At 46.1% G+C, this 17,107-nt stretch overlaps 1 protein-coding gene across 1 annotated transcript in view; it reads left to right on the top strand.

Annotated features, from left to right (window-relative positions):
• Positions 1 to 15,160: 15,160 nt before the first annotated feature.
• Positions 15,161 to 17,107, top strand: part of FARSB (phenylalanyl-tRNA synthetase subunit beta) — a 57,114-nt gene continuing 55,167 nt past the window's right edge. Inside the window, exons 1-2 of the mRNA XM_065411368.1 lie at positions 15,161 to 15,251; positions 16,917 to 16,972. Coding sequence (XP_065267440.1) covers positions 15,161 to 15,251; positions 16,917 to 16,972 — 147 coding nt within the window. The remainder of the gene's footprint in view (positions 15,252 to 16,916; positions 16,973 to 17,107) is intronic.

Raw genomic sequence — 17,107 nt, 5'->3', positions numbered from 1 at the left:
GCTGTGTCTGTCCTGTCCTGCAGAGGTAAAACCTTCGCTCTTCCCCGGAGAGGTGAATAGCAGCCGAACGAGGACAGCAAACAACCGACTCCCAGCTCTGATCCCCCACCAGGATTAAAACAGGTCCTCAGTGCTCCGGCTGGCCATCGCTCCCCGCAAGTTGAAGTTCGGGGGGTGAAGGTTCAGCTCCGGCGCCGGGGCGGCCCGCTGCCTTAGGGGGAAGCGATCCCTGAGGGCAGCCAAAGCCTCGGGGCTTGCATGTGACTCAGCCAAGCGACGCAAGAGTCAGACCAGAGCCCGTACGCACCCTACCTCACGGGAACTCGCTGCCCGCTCCCGGCAGAGGCAGGCGGAGAGCGGACAGTCCCGGGCCAAGAGGGCTGCCGGCAGAGCAGGAACGACTGTGCTGGGACGGGCTAGGCTGCAGCTCAGCGAGGTGGGGGAACACCTGATTGCTGTGCAACACGAGAGCAATTCAGGCCAAGAGGCGAGCCCGGCGGGGAGGGGCAGTGACTAGGGCAGATCGGAGAGGAGGTGGTTGTAATAAGACCTGGCTTGTCAGTACCAATAGGAACCATCAGGTGATCCCTTCCACGTGAATCTCTACCCCGCACCATTCGCCTAACTGTGAAAAAGGTGCCTCACGTTAGGGGCCTGGGGCCAACAAATATGAGCAGAGTAAAAACAGCCCAAAACGGTGTAAGTCTTTCCCCATAGCGTTAAGCAGCTGCCTCCACATGTCTATGGTCACTAAACAGTATTGCCAACCCCAAAAGTTCAAAAATCACTAGTCAAACTCCAAAAAATCATGAGATTGGCCCAAATATGATGTTTTAAAATTGCACTGTAATTTTGGTCTGTCTTTAAGTTTTTGAACTTCCTCTGCCCACCCTGGTGTGTGTGGATGCAGGCATGTCCAACCCAGGGTGTGTGTGTCCCTTACAGTATTAACAACTCTCCCTAATTTACGGCTTGGCTATATAATGCCAGCAGAGGAGGGGCCAGCTCTTGCCAAGGCTTTAGGCCCTAGCCAAGCACTGACAAATTCATTGCTGGAAATCAGTCTATTTCACCTGTGTGTTAATATGGCTAAGGTGAGTATTGAACTCATAACATTGTGTTTAGTGTTTTAGGCTTTATGAAATGCTTGTAAATTGCTGCATGTGTTAATCTCACTTCTATCTTTATCACCTGCTATAAGGTAATATTTAAGTTTTTGCTTTATAACTGTAAAAAAATGTTTGCTCTGGAACTGTGGACATGTCAGGAAAGATTGTCTCCTGCTCATCAAGAAAGCTATCACAACTAAATGGGCCATTGTGGGACATGACATCACAACACAACGACTTTCTTAATTGCCTCTTAACACCCATGAAGAGGCTAAATGAAAAAGGGCTCCTCCCATCAGCTTGAATTCTGGAAGAAAGAAATAAAAATATCTGGCAGGAATTTTTTTTCAGTTTTTCATCTCTTTTGCTGTTTGGTCTCTGACCGGGCCAGAGCTACAAAACAGAAGCAGAGATCCCCAGGGTCAACCTGGGTTAGTCCTAAAATACATTCAGAGCTGACAAGTTACTACAACATTGTCACCTTTTAAAACCATAGACTAACTCATTTGTGTATATAAATTTGCTTGCTTTAGCCTTGTGGTTACTGTCTCATTTCTTTTTCCTAGTTAATAAATCTTTAGTTAGTTTAATACAGGACTGGCTACAAGTATTGTCTTTGGTGAGAGATCTAAAGTACAAATTGAACTGGGTAAGTGACTGGTCTCTTAGGACTGGAAACAACCTGAATATTTTTTTATTTTTGGTGTATAGCAACTATCAGTAAATCCAGCTTGCCTAGGTGACAAAATAGACTGTGCATTAACTCGCAGTGTGGACACTGTTACAGTGCAGTGAAAGACCTTTATGTGCTGCTGCTTGCTGCGCTTTTGGACTTTCAGCTGGTGTGCTGTAGATTCACACTATGACTTGCCACACAGTAACTCATTGTGTAGACATGCCCTTATAAAGTGATTTTGGTCCCCACTGCAAGAGCTTTCACTGGCTGCCTGATGGTGCAGAACTTCAAGCTTGTTCCCCAAACCAAAACTCTAATTAATTTGTTATGCCACCAACTCCCCATCAGCCTGCTCCTCAGTGCAGCTATTAATTATGCATTCCCTCATCAACTTTGTACTCTCAACCCCACATCTACCTGTCTACTGTTCTGAACAATGCTATAGCAATAAACTAATGTGCACTAAGGTCAGCTGGCTGGAACTACATGAGCAAGGTTGGAAGGATTAGGTTTTTAATCGGCAAATGTCAGTACAAATTGATTTGACCGTATATGAACAAGCCAACAAAAAACTATTTCTATTTACAATAATAGAAATTTACAGATGGGCAAAGTAAGAAAAATGCTGCTTGAGAACTTTGAGTTTAATTTAAAGGTATTTATTTTGTATATTTTGACAATGTGTTTTAATTGTTATAAAGTTTAACTTTTTAAAATTAATGTCCACTGACAGTAAATAATTATTGTCTAACCCATCCTGTTGTCTGAACCCACCCCATAATTTCCCACAACTGTGAAAATTTGAAGCAATAAAAATTTACAAAATGCTTAACTGTCAAAATTATAAAAATTTAAAATTTAGTTCTGCCAAGATTATGTATTAAGTGTAACAGGACTCACTAGAACCCTGTCAAATCTCCCCAACCCAAAACAGAAATAAAAACCAAAAATCTGAGTCACATTTGCATAGGACTAACATTGCATAGCTCATTATTTAGCTCAGATTTTGTAAGAATTTTCTGTGGGAAAGCTCAGTGAAAGTCCAATTTGAGTAAGAAATTATAGAGTTGCAAGGGACTTTTGAGTCATCATCACCAGTCCCCTGGCACAGTCAAAGGGTATGGGCTAAGATTTTCATATACTAGCCTACCCTTGCTTTGAATGCACCTGATCCCACAAGGTTCAGAGTGACCTCGGTTCACAGTGATGTTAATGGGAATTGGGGCATTCAGGGCCTCTCAAGAGGTGCTTGGCACCATGCAGGAATATGCTTCTAGAGTGCATGTGAATAAGTTACCTCCTTAGGAAAACCTGTTACACTACCTGCTTGTTCTTGGGTTTCCCTACTCAATTACATTTATATTTCCACAAACCGGTTTAAATCATGACTTCAATGATAGTTCCGTGCATGAAGGACGTATAGGAGCAGGCATAGGGCTTCTGGATAATTTTTACAAAAAAGGGCCCAATCTTGAGAGTTAATATCAGCAAGGATTTGGCACCTCATCTCCCTTTTCAACAGATTTAACAACAGAGAGATTCAGCGAGGCCTCACGTTACTAAGATTTCATTATTTAAAAAAAATAAATGACAGAAAATTTAGTAACATGCTGAAATATAAATAATTAAAACTAAATTACACTTGTCAGCATAACTGAATAAAAATACAATATCCTTGATTGTTTTTACAGTTGTGCTTGTTTGCTAATTTGGAAAGTTACATCAGAAATGGGCCTCTGGGTCATTAATATAAATTATCAAGGTTCTGCTGCTACTGATAAAGAAGAGAAAAATTAGTTGTCCTATCCTTTTCTAAGGGAATCCACTGATTTTATTTTCATTAGAGCATTTTTTGTTTTCTTTTCTTTTTGAAATCAAACCTTGTGAATGGCTACTTCGATCTTAATGTTAAGTCAATTCCATACGTTATATTATTAAAACTAGCGTTGTCAACTGCTATAAATAATTCTTGTTTAAACAAATAGTGCAAGATGTTTTGCACTAAAATGCATTTTTAAATGAAGCAGCATAATTATTTGGACTTCCAGCTAGCTACAAGACAGGAAGAGAACTAGTTTACCTTGCCATATATTCCCAAAGAAAGAGAGGGGATTATTTCTGTGTGACTTCTTATGTGGGAGAGACATTGCTGTTATGTTCTCCTCTATACAGAGCTATAGCTTTTATAAAGGATCGATAACAGCATATCATTTTTATAGATAAATGATAAACCACAATTGGAGGACCTAATTTTTGCTGATGACATTGTTCTTCTTAGTTTAACATGTCACTTAAAGGAAGAAGAGACCCAGCTTTTGGCAGGTACATAAAACAAATTGGTCTGTTCATCATCAAGGGGAAGACAAAATATAAGGCTATCAGAGTTGCGAAAGTAACATAAGAACATAAGAATGGCCCTACTGGGTCAAACCAAAGGTCCATCTAGCCCAGTATCCTGTCTTCTGAGAGTGGCCAGTGCCAGGTGTCCCAGAGGGAATGAACAGAACAGATAATCATCAAGTTATCCATCCCCTGTCACTCATTCCCAGCTTCTGGCAGAGGCTAGGGACACCATTCCTGCCCATCCTGGCTAATAGCCATTGATGGACCTATCCTCCATGAATTTATCTAGTTCTTTTTTGAATCCTGTTATGGTCTTGGCCTTCACAACATCCTTCGGCAAGGAGTTCCACAGGTTGACTGTGCGTTGTGTGAAGAAATACTTCCTTTTATTTATTTCAAACCTGCTGCCTATTAATTTCATTTGGTGACCCCTAGTTCTTGTGTTATGAGAAGTAGTAAACAACACTTCCTTATCTATTTTCTCTACATCAGTCATGATTTTATAGACCTTAATCATATCTCCCTTTAGCCGTCTCTTTTCCAAGCTGAAAAGTCCCAGTCTTATTAATCTCTCCTCATACGGAAGCCATTCCATACCCCTAATCATTTTTGTTGCCCTTTTCTGAACCTTTTCCAATTTATCTTTTTTGAGATGGGGCGACCACATCTGCACACAGTATTCAAGATGTGGGCATACCATGGATTTATAGAGAGGCAACATGATATTTTCTGTCCTATTATCTATCTCTTTCTTAATTATCCCCAGCTTTCTGTTCACTTTTTTGACTGCCGCTGCACATTGAGTGGATGTTTTCAGAGAACTATCCACAATGACTCCAAGATCTCTTTCTTGAGTGGTAACAGCTAATTTAGACCCCATTGTTTTATATGTATAGTTGGAATTATGCTTTCCAATGTGCATTACTTTGCATTTATCAACATTAAATTTCATCTGCCATTTTGTTGTCCAGTCACGCAGTTTTGAGAGATCCTTTTGTAGCTCTTCGCAGTCTGCCTGGGTCTTAACTATCTTTAGTAATTTTGTATCATCTGCAAATTTTGCCACCTCACTGTTTACCCCTTTTTCCAGATCATTTATGAATATGTTGAATAGGACTGGTCCCAGAACAGACCCCTGGGGGACACGACTATTTACCTTTCCCCATTCTGAAAACTGACCATTTATACCTACCCTTTGTTTCCTATCTTTTAACCAGTTACCAATCCATGAGAGCACCTTCCCTCTTATCCCGTGGCAGCTTACTTTGCCTAAGAGCCTTTGGTGAGGGACCTTATCAAAGACTTTCTGAAAATCTAAGTACACTATATCCACTGGATCCCCTTGTTGACCCCCTCAAAGAATTCTAGTAGTTTGGTGAGGCATGATTTCCCTTTACTAAAACCATGTTGACTCTTCCTCAACAAATTATGTTCATCTATATGTCTGACAATATTGTTCTTTATTATAGTTTCAACCAGTTTGCCTGGTACTGAAGTCAGGCTTACAGGCATGTAATTGCCGGGATCACCTCTGGAGTCCTTTTTAAACATTGGCATCACATTAGCTATCCTCCAGTCATCTGGTACAGAAACTGATTTAAATGATAGGTTACAGACTACAGTTAGCAGTTTTGTAATTTCACATTTGAGTTCCTTCAGAACTCTTGGGTGAATACCATCTGGTCCTGGTGACTTATTGCTGTTTAATTTGTTCCAAAACCTCCTCTAACGATGCCTCAATCTGGGACAGTTCCTCAGATCTGTCACCTAAGAAGAATGGCTCAGGTTTGGGATTCTCCCTCACATTCTCAGCCATGAAGACCAATGCAAAGAATTCATTTAGTTTCTCCGCAATGGCCTTATCGTCCTTGAGTGCTCCTTTAGCACCTCAATCGTCCAGTGGCCCCACTGGTTGTTTAGCAGGCTTCCTGCTTCTGATGTACTTAAAAAAAAAATTTGCTATTACTTTTTGAGTCTTTGGCTAACTGTTCCTCAAATTTATTTTTGGCTTTCCTAATTGTATCTTTACACTTCATTTGCCAGTGTTTATGCTCCTTTCTATTTTCCTCACTAGGATTTAACTTCCACTTTTTAAAGAATGCCTTTTTGCCTCTCACTGTTTCTTTTACTTTGTTGTTTAGCCACGGTGGCTCTTTTTTGGTTCTTACTATGTTTTTTAATTTGGGGTATACATTTAAGTTGAGTCTCTGTTATGGTGTCTTTAAAAAGTTTCCACGCAGCTTGTAGAGATTTCACTTTTGGCACTGTACCCTTTAATTTCTGTTTAACTAACCTCCTCATTTTTGTGTAGTTCCCCTTTCTGAAATGAAAAGCTACAGTGTTGGGCTGCTGCGGTGTTTTTCCTGCCACAGGGATATTAAATTTAATTATATTATGGTCACTATTACCAAGCGGTCCAGCTATATTCACCTCTTGGACCAGATCCTGTGCTCCACTTAGGACTAAATCAAGAATTGCCTCTCCTCTGGTGGGTTCCAGAACCAGCTGCTCCAAGAAGCAGTCATTTAAGGTGTCAAGAAACTTTATCTCTGCATCCAGTCCTGAGGTGACATGTACCCAGTAATCCCCCATTATTATTATTATTGAGTTTTTTATTTTAATAGTCTCTCTAATCTCCCTGAGCATTTCACAGTCACTATCACCATCCTGGTCAGTAATACATCCCTACCGCTATATTCTTATTATTAACCATTAGAGTAGATGAAGAAATTCTTATAATATTAGAGTAGATGAAGAAATACTAGAACTCATTTTACCCATATAAGGAGTGGTATGTGCAATGATGGTGAGACCATGTTAGATGTCAAACAACAAATATCAAAAGCAGCAAAATGAAAAGATTTGGAAAAGTAGCATGATTGACATTGACCCAAATATACATTTTTAACACCTGTATGATGTCTGTCCTCCTCTATGGAGCAAGGTCATGGAAATCTACAACAAAAATTGATAAGATCAATTAATTCCAAAATAAATGCCTGCGGAAGATCTTCAAAGTCCACTGGAAAGAGTTTCTTGCAACATCAGAAATTCTAAGTAGAGCAAATCAATCTACAGCATCAAATATGGTCAGACGACAATGGACATATTTAGGACATGCTTTAAGGATGCCCCAACATAACTTCCACAGCAAGTTATAATATGGGCCACAGACACCGGCTTCTCCAGGCCCCGGGGGTGTTCAACTCCCTGCTCTGCCCCAGGCCCTGCCCCCACCTGACCCCTTCTCCCAAGCCTAAGCCCCCACCCCGCCTCTTCCCACCCCGTTCCACCCCCTCCCCTGAGTGCACCCCATTCCCGCTCCTCCCTCTCCCCCCCCAGCACCTCCTGCACACTGCGGAACAACTGATTGTGGCGGGTTGGAGGTGCTGGAGGGAGGGGGCGGAGTTGATTGATGGAACCACTGGTGGACGGGAGACGCTGGAGGAGAGTGGGGAAGCTGGCTGCCAGTGGGTGCTAAGAACACATTAATTTTTTTCTGTGGGTGCTCCAGCCCTGGAGCACCCACAGAGTCGGCACCTATGATATGGGCACCACCTGGAAAGAGGACAAAGAGGGCAATCTAGAAAAACATTATGTAGAACAATAGAGAAGGAAGCCAAATCCATCAACATGACACTCAGAAGCCTGAAAAGACCAGCATAAGACCAAAATAAATGGTGGAAACTGGTGGACACCCTATGCATCTGAGGATGTGGGAGGATAAAGAAAAGAACGAACACAAATGTGGGTGAAACACCTTGAAATACGAAAATAAAAAACACCTCTCAGAAAACAATTATAAGGAGCGTCACAGATATCTCCATGATAGCATAATCCATTCATAACAAGGCAATTCTGAAGACAGTTTTTCTAATAGTTGAGCGTGACAGAATGGAAATGCTTTAGTCACTTATCTGATTTAATTGAAGTGTGTTTAAAAAGGTGGTTACATGTTAGGCTTCTTATTCAATTTTTGTATATTCTTATACACACTAAATGTAGCAGAACATAAATATAGGATGAAACAGTAGATTAATTAATTGATATATGCACTAAAATGAAGTTTAAGGAAAAGTGGAAGAGAAGTAAAAACAAAGCAACCTGTGTATTATGAAATGTAACATCCAGTGGAGTGAGAAAACTGCTTGATCTAAATACTGCCTAGTGTCTTAGGCCTGGTCTACACTAAGGGTTTATGTCGAATTTAGCACCGTTACATCGAATTAACTCTACACCCGTCCACACCATGAAGCTATTTAGTTCGACATAGAGGTCTCTTAAATTCGACTTCTGTACTCCTCCCCAACGAGGGGAGTAGCGCTAAATTCGACATGGCCATGTCGAATTAGGCTAGGTGTGGATGGAAATCGACGGTAATAGCTCCGGGAGCTATCCCACAGTGCACCACTCTGTTGACGCTCTGGACAGCAGTCCGAGCTCGGATGCTCTGACCAGCCACACAGGAAAAGCCCCGGGAAAATCTGAATTCCTTTTCCTGTCTGGCCAGTTTGAATCTCATTTCCTGTTTCGACATCGTGGCGAGCTGAGCAGCACTGGCAACGATGCAGAGCTCTCCAGCAGAGATGGCCATGCAATCTCAGAATAGAAAGAGGGCCCCAGCATGGACTGATCGGGAAGTCTTCAATCTGATCGCTGTGTGGGGCGATGAGTCCGTGCTTTCCGAGCTGCGATCGAAAAGACGGAATGCAAAGATCTACGAGAAGATCTCTAAAGCCATGGCAGAGAGAGGATACAGCCGGGATGCAACGCAGTGCCGCGTGAAAATCAAGGAGCTGAGACAAGGCTACCAGAAGACCAAAGAGGCAAACGGACGCTCCGGATCCCAGCCCCAGACATCCCGTTTCTACGAGGCACTGCATTCCATCCTAGGTGCGGCCGCCACCACTACCCCACCACTGACCGTGGACTCTGAGGATGGGATATTGTCGACGGCCGCTTCCTCGGACATGTTAGCGGACGGGGAAGATGAGGAAGGAGATGAGGAGGACGAGGCAGTCGACAGCGCTTACAACGCTGATTTCCCCGACAGCCAGGATCTCGTCATCACCCTTACAGAGATCCCCTACCAACCGTCCCCAGGCGTTAACCCGGACACAGAATCAGGGGAAGGATCAGTCAGTAAGTGTTTTAAACATGTAAACATTTATTTTTAACAGAACAGGAATATTAACAATATTAACAATGGGTTTTTCATGATTACTTTGCCCTAGGCGCTTAACATTTCAGTCCTTGGCAGTGCAACTACTGAAAAAAAATCTAACAATGTCCGGTTTAGCATGATTGTTTTGCCCTAGGCGCTCTACTGTTTAGTCCCTGCCAGTGCAGCTACAGTAAAATCCGGTCTATATGTCCGGGGATAGAGCAGAAATCCTCCTGGGACATCTCCACGAAGCTCTCCTGGAGGTAATTGGAAAGCCTTTGCATGAGGTTCCTTGGGAGAGCGGCCTTATTGTGTCCTCCGTAGTAGGAAACGTTTCCGCGCCAGGAGACAATCAAGTACTCGGGGATCATTGCCTTGCAGAGCATGGAGGCATACGGCCCTGGTCTTTGCAGGCTTTCCCGAAGCATCCTTTCTTTCTCCGTCTCTGAAATCCTCATCAGAGTGATGTCGCTCATGGTGACCTGCTTTGAATTAGGCAGGGGAATGTTAGTATTGGGACTGCTTGCCTGTTCCTTTACAGAACTGTAACTGGCGGTTTACAGCCACGCGGTGGAGGCGGGAGAGGAGCAGCATACAGGGATCTTTCCCTGGGACAGCCGTGAGGGGGTGGGACAGGGGCAGAGTTCATGCTTGCTGGATTGCTGGCAGCAGGGACTGGCATTGCTTTGAACGTGAAAGGAGGCCAGTGCTATTATTAAAGTTTTAAGCAGCCACAAGTCTACGGCTTACCATGTCAGCCTGTTACCCAAATTCCGCTGTCCTGTCCTGCTTGTCTGATCTGCACTGCAAGACCCCAGGCACTGAATGCGAAGGCCGAAAATTCGACCTTGTCCTGAGTGCGCATGTGATAGGTGCTGTGCATTATCTTGTTCACAGAGAAAGACTATGTTCTTTGTTCACAAAAAAATTTATCTTTCTGAGGAATTCACTCCCTTTTTCCCATCCCACAGCTGCGACTGTCTCCCGACCTACCCTGGCGTCACACTCCCAGAGGCTAGCGCAGATTAGGCGTAGGAAAAAGAGGACACGGGAGGACATGTTCTCGGAACTTATGGGCTGCTCCCGAGCCCAGGCAGCCCAGCAGACCCAGTGGAGGGAGAACTTGTCCCAAATCCACCGATCACACATGGAACGGGAGGAGAGGTGGCGGCAGGAAGACCAGCAGGCGACTCAAACGCTGCTTGGACTAATGAGGGAGCAAACGGACACGCTCCGGCGCCTTGTGGATGTTCTGCAGGACCGGAGGCAGGAGGACAGAGCCCCGCTGCAGTCTATCTCTAACCGCCCTCCCCCGCCACAAAGTCCCATACCCCCCTCACCCAAAGTCCCAAGAAGGAGGGGCGGCAGAGTCCGTGAAAACTCTCACTCCACCCCTGCAGACTGCTCAAGTACCAGAAGGCTCTCATTCCCCAAAATTTGATAAGTCCTTTCCTTCCCGCCTCACCCAAGCCCCCGTCCCAGTTTCATCCCCCAGTTTCATGTGTAGTTGCTAATAAAAAATACGTTTCTGTTAATTACTGTTTCCATCATGTTCTTTTAGAGGAGAGTCTGTTTGAAGGGGGGGAAGGGGGTTGGTAATTGGACAGGACAGTCACCTTTACCAGGGTACAGATGCGGGGGCAGGTTCAGCAGCAGGTCACACACACATTGCAGTCACTAGTTACCCTGGTCAGTCTGGGAGGTGGTTTTCATGTTCTGTGTGTGTGTGTGGGGGGGGGGGGGGGCGCTATGTGACTTTGTGGCGGGAGAGGGCGGTTAGAGATCTTATGCAGCGGTCCTTATCCTGGATCACAGAGCCACGCAGCAGGGGATCTGTAACCGTCCTCCCCCTGCCACAAAGTCACATAGCCCCCACACACAGAGTCCCGAACAGGAGGGGTGGCAGGCTCCGTTGAAACAACCAGTCCACCAGTGCGGAGCCTGTCATTCCTGGAGTTTAGAAGCGTCCTTTGCATCACTACACTACACCCGCTCCCCACCACAGTCTGCATCCCAGGTTCAGCACTTTATCGCGAAAACAGTAATAAAGAAAACGGTGTTCATTAACAAATTTCAAGTGATTTTATTTTTAAACGTGTGTTGGAAGGGGGTGAACGGGGTATGTAACTGGAGAGGATAGTGAACATTCACTGGGTAAAGAAACGGGGGCAGGTTCAGCTTCTCTGTAAACAAACTTAATAGTCACAGATTACCCTGCTCACTCAGGAACCTAGCTTTCAAAGCCTCCCGGATGCACAGCGCGTCCCGCTGGGCTCTTCTAATCGCCCGGCTGTCTGGCTGGGCGTAATCAGCAGCCAGGCTATTTGCCTCAACCTCCCACCCCGCCATAAAGGTCTCCCCCTTGCTCTCACAGAGATTGTGGAGCACACAGCAAGCTGCAATAACAATGGGGATATTGGTTTCGCTGAGATCAGAGCGAGTCAGTAAGCTTCTCCATCTCCCCTTCAGACGTCCACAAGCACGCTCCACCACCATTCTGCACTTGCTCAGCCGGTAGTTGAAGAGTTCATTTTCAGTGTCCAGGGCGCCTGTATAGGGCTTCATGAGCCAGGGCATTAGCGGGTAGGCTGGGTCCCCGAGGATGACTATAGGCATCTCCACATCCCCAAGAGTTATTTTGTGGTCCGGGAAGTAAATACCTTCCTGCAGCCGTCTAAACAGACCAGAGTTCCTGAAAACACGAGCGTCATGAACCTTGCCCGGCCATCCGACGTTGATGTTGGTAAAACGTCCCCTATGGTCCACCAGTGCTTGCAGCACCATTGAAAAGTAGCCCTTTCGGTTAATGTACTGGCTGGCCTGGTGGTCCGGTCCCAGGATAGGGATGTGAGTTCCATCTATAGCCCCACCGCAGTTTGGGAATCCCAGCGCGGCGAAGCCATCTATGATGACCTCCACGTTTCCCAGGGTCACTACCTTTGACAGCAGTACCTCAACGATTGCGTTGGCTACTTGCATCACAACAACCCCCACGGTAGATTTGCCCACGCCAAAGTGGTTCGCCACTGACCGGTAGCTGTCCGGCGTTGCAAGCTTCCAGAGGGCTATGGCCACTCGCTTCTGGACACTCAGGGCTGCTCGCATCCGGGTGTCCTTGCGCTTCAGGGCAGGGGACAGCAACTCACAAAGTTCCAGGAAAGTCCCCTTCCGCATGCGAAAGTTTCGCAGCCACTGTGATTCATCCCAGACCTGCAGCACTATGCGGTCCCACCAGTCGGTGCTTGTTTCCCGGGCCCAGAATCACCGTTCCACAACATCAACATGACCCATTGCCACCATGATGTCCTCAGCGCGGGGTCCCGTGCTTTGTGACAGGTCTGTGCCACTCTCAGACTTCAGGTCCTCACCGCGCTGCCGTAGCCTCCTTGCCCGATTTCTCAGCATCTGCCTCTGGGAAAGGTGGATGATAAGGTGCGAGGTGTTGACAACGGCCATAACTGCAGCGATGGTCGCAGCGGGCTCCATGCTCGCAGTGCTGTGGCGTCCACGCTGTCACTCACCAGAAAAGTGCCCGAACTGATTTCCCGCCGGCGCTTTCAGGGAGGGAGGGCGGGAGTGACGGTTGGATGACTACAGTTACCCAAAACCACCCTTGACACATTTTTTTCCCCAGAAGGCATTGGGGGCTCAACCCAGAATTCCAATGGGCAGCGGGGACTGCGGGAACTGTGGGATAGCTGCCCACAGTGCACCGCTTCCAATGTCGACACTTGCCCTGTTAGTGTGGACTCACAAAGTCAAATTACTGTCCTTAGTGTGGACACACACGTTTGACTTTGTAATATCGATTCCACATATTCGATTTAAGTAAAATCGAACTACTCTCGTAGTGTAGACATACCCTTACAGGTTTAGGATTTAGATAGTGCGCTTATTTTGTTTTCTTTTGTAACTAATTCTGACTTTTTACCTGCCACTTATAATCTCTTAAAACTATTGTAATCAATAAACTTGTTTTACTATTTATCTTTACCAGTGAGTTTGCCTGAAGTGTTTGTGGCCTGAGCAGATTTACCAAAGGCTGGTGCATGTCCACGTTCCATTGATGAAGTGGCAAACTAATTAATAATATTAGTGTTTTATTGTGCATACTGCCCCTTTGTGACACTCTGTACCTCGGGGGAGTGCCCTGTAACCCCCATATTAATCATTTATATATAATTGAGATATTTCATATAAAGCATGCCATGTGAGGTATCAGGGGAAAGATTATGATCTGCTGAAAGCCATTGTTCTATCTAGATATGTATATTATTGGTGCATATGAAGTTATGAGATTGTGGATAGCTCAGTGGTTTGAGCATTAGCTTGCTAAACCCAGCGTTGTGAGTTCAACCCTTGAGGGGGCCACTTAGGGATCTAGGGCAAAATCAGTACTTGGTCCTGCTTGTGAAGACAGGGGGCTGGACTCAATGATCTTTCAGGGTCCCTTCCAGCTCTATGAGATAGATAGATTGTCACTAAAATATGCTGTGGGGAATTGCCCAGTTATTAGATTCCCCAGAGATTACAACAAGGGAGCTAATCAATGCCCGTGGAGGTGTTGAACAACCATCAACAGCCATTGTCCAGCAAAGGAGATACAATTCAATGACCTTGCCAGGGGAATTGCTCTATCTTGCCTGGTGACTCAGCAATGCCCACCAGACATACCTGGACTTATGTTCTCCAAACATATGGAGAAGCAGCCTTAGCTCTCCAAATGCAAACCTGACACAAAACCTGCAGAGCTCCAAGGAAACAACCTTCCTCACGTGCATCTTCTGTTTTCCACTATTTCTCACTTGAAATGTCCAGCTAAAGATGCTGCAAACTGCACTTTGCTGTTACCTCAACAATCCCCCTTTATCATTACTTAGAAAGTCACAGGGTTGCAGGCTAGCACAATAGCTGTAACATTCATTAGGGGGTTGGGGGAGACCCTTCATTATAAGTGGTCTGCTGAGAAGCAGGGGTTAGTGGTTTACATAGATACATTTCACACTGATTTGGGGGTTATATTTGTTCAAGGTACAGCTCACATGCCTGGAAACTCCGCCTTTTGACTCTGACTGGGGTGAGCATCACTTTAACAACCCGGTACAAGCCTTTAGTCTCCTCCCCCACAAGTCACTAGCGCCCAGCACAGTCACAGGGCGCTTTAGCGGGTGCAAGGACTGCAAGACCGGGCCCACAAGTGGCACAATCAGGGCTGGGAAGGGCGACCCGGTGCCATTCCCAGGGGGGCTGCAGTGCTTTGTCTGCTACGGTGCCCCAGCCCCTATAACGCGCCCCCTCCCGCACCAGGGCGCTGACTAGCCCGGGGGAACGTCCCACACGCCACCATTTGGGGTGGAAGCGTCACGTTTCGATCTACCCAAAGCCCTGTCGCCCAGCAGAGCCCTGAGCTCAGCGGCCCCGAGCCAGAGCGTGGGTGGGAGGGAGCCACCCCTCCCGGGCCCGGAGCCGCTGAGTAAGGCGCGCGGGATCGCCGGGGAGAGGGCCTGGCCCTGCACAGGCGGGCGGCAGCCGCTACCCCAGGGCCCTACACGCTGTCCGTTCACCAGCCGGAGCCGACTCGGCCGAACCGACCCGGCTGACGTATCGTCCTGCGTCCATAGGTGTCGTGGCTCTGCCTGATCTCACACCACTCACATCCTTTCTTTCGTTCCGCTCGCACGCCGCGGATCCCGCACGGGGAGAGCGTGTGCGAGCCGGCCACCGGGGCAGCGTGAGATGGGGAGGGCAGCAGTGCTGGTACAGGAGCAGAGGGAGACTCGGAAGATCAGGCGATGCTTTTGGTCAGCCCCAGCGCCTGGTTAGTTCGGCGGAGTCGGGGTCCTTCCAGCGGGCGTGTGCGGGAGGCGCATGCGCAGTGTGGCTATAGCTCAGCCTTCTGACATGCCGACGGTCAGTGTGAAGCGGGAGCTGCTCTTCCAGGCGCTGGGCAGGCGCTATAGTGAGTGCGGGCGGCCGCCGTGCTGGAGCGGGGGCTGGGCAGGAGCGGGTGGGGCCTGGCGAGCGAGGGGGGCTCTCTGCTGCTCTGGCTTGTCACCAGCTTTCAGGTCACTGCCACCTGGGGACTTAGTTGCCCCCCACCGAGCCCTAGCTCCGGTGACTGTCTCTGCCCTTGCTCGGCGCTTTCCCAGTTAGCAGCAAGATGCTGCCGATCCGGTGTCCTGACTGTAATAGCGGCCAGCAGTGAAACTGACAAGACTCTGGGTCGATTTCTCTGGGGAAGTCTGTAAGGAGCAGTATGTGCCGTGTGGAGTTGGCTGTAGGTAGGCTTAGACGTCACTGCAATAACTTACACTTAATGCCCATGTGGAAGTGTGTTTGCACAGCCATAAGGGCTAAAAACGCTTTTAATCAAAGCTTGGGTTCTTCAGAAGTTCATAGGATTTGCTTGGGAAAGCTTCTTGCTTGCCGTGGCTTGGTGGATTTTTCGGGTTCTGTGTGCACATACATGCTATTTGAGTCCCACTTACTGATAAAATATAGGTATACACTTAAAAATTACAGTCTAATTTTAAAACAGCATATTGGAGAAAGCAGTTTTTAAATTGCTTGGCTTCTGAACCCTGAGTTCTGGATTCTTTTTTTCATTGTAATAGTTAATGGATTCTGAAATACATTTTTAAAAAATTAGGGAAGATAGGTAGACCTGGCAGATAAAACATCTTAGCCAAATTACCTTTTCCCACAGCCCTTCCTTTTCCCCAATTTCTCTGGCAGACTAGACCTCTCCATAAGTCATAAGATGAGTTATGCGTCCTAATTTATACCCAGCTGACTGAATGAGAAGGTAATTGTTGATGCTAGTGCACTGCTTCTCATGGGCTTGTCTGTTCTTTTGCTGATGTGATGTGTTCCGGTTCTGTTATTGTTAGGGTTCCTTCCCCACTTTGAACTCTGGGGTACAGATGTGGGGACCTGCATGGAAGACCCCCTAAGCTTATTTTTACCAGCTTAGGTTAAAAACTTTCCCAAGACACAATTTTTTTTCTTGCCTTAGTATCGCTGCCACCACCAAGTGATTTAAACAAACATTCAGGGAGGGCCACTTGGAGCCCTACCTTCCCCAAATATCCCCACAAGCCTCTACACCCCCTTTCCTGGGGAGGCTTGAGAATAATATCCTCACCAGTTGGTACAGGTGAACACAGACCCAAACCCTTGGATTTTAAGAACAATGAGAAAGGGGCCCTCCAGGTTATCTGAGCTTCTTAACCCTTTACAGGTAAAAGAGAAATTAACCCTTTACAGGATAAAGAGGGATTTTATGCTACCCTTAGCTGTATGTTTATGACAGTTATACGGTGTGGAGACTAACCTGAAAAAAAGCTAATGGTACAACCAATTGTTCTCAATACTAACTCTGATATATTGTGTTCTAAATCTTTTGCTATGAATTTCACAAATCAATAAATACAATACGTATAGCAGAAATTGTTACTAAAATAAAAATAAAGATATAATTCAATATTCTTCCCCCCCCCTCCGAGCCCCCTTGCAAATAGCATTTAGTATTCTATTCAGTGCTTTTTTTCTGAGTTGTCTTCAGAAGTCTGAGGTCTGTTTATTGGAAACCAGAATTAACCAGAGTGTTTTTCTTTCTTCCTAGCTGATGAAGAAGTTGATGAACTTTGCTTTGAGTTTGGTCTGGAGCTTGATGAAATTGTAAGTAATATGTTGTCATTTATCACATTTACATTTGTCTTTAGCCCTTTGGCTGTGGGGGATTGATTGCAGTTCTGTTTTGATAGAGGGGACCAGTCTGCTGGGTCTTCGGCAGTTTAGCTGCCCTCCACCAGT

The sequence above is a fragment of the Emys orbicularis genome, chromosome 9 (assembly GCF_028017835.1).
Source record: "Emys orbicularis isolate rEmyOrb1 chromosome 9, rEmyOrb1.hap1, whole genome shotgun sequence".
NCBI classification, from domain to species: domain Eukaryota; kingdom Metazoa; phylum Chordata; order Testudines; family Emydidae; genus Emys; species Emys orbicularis.
Note: the sequence above shows the minus strand (reverse complement) of the source record. Positions and strands in the feature narration are given on the sequence as shown.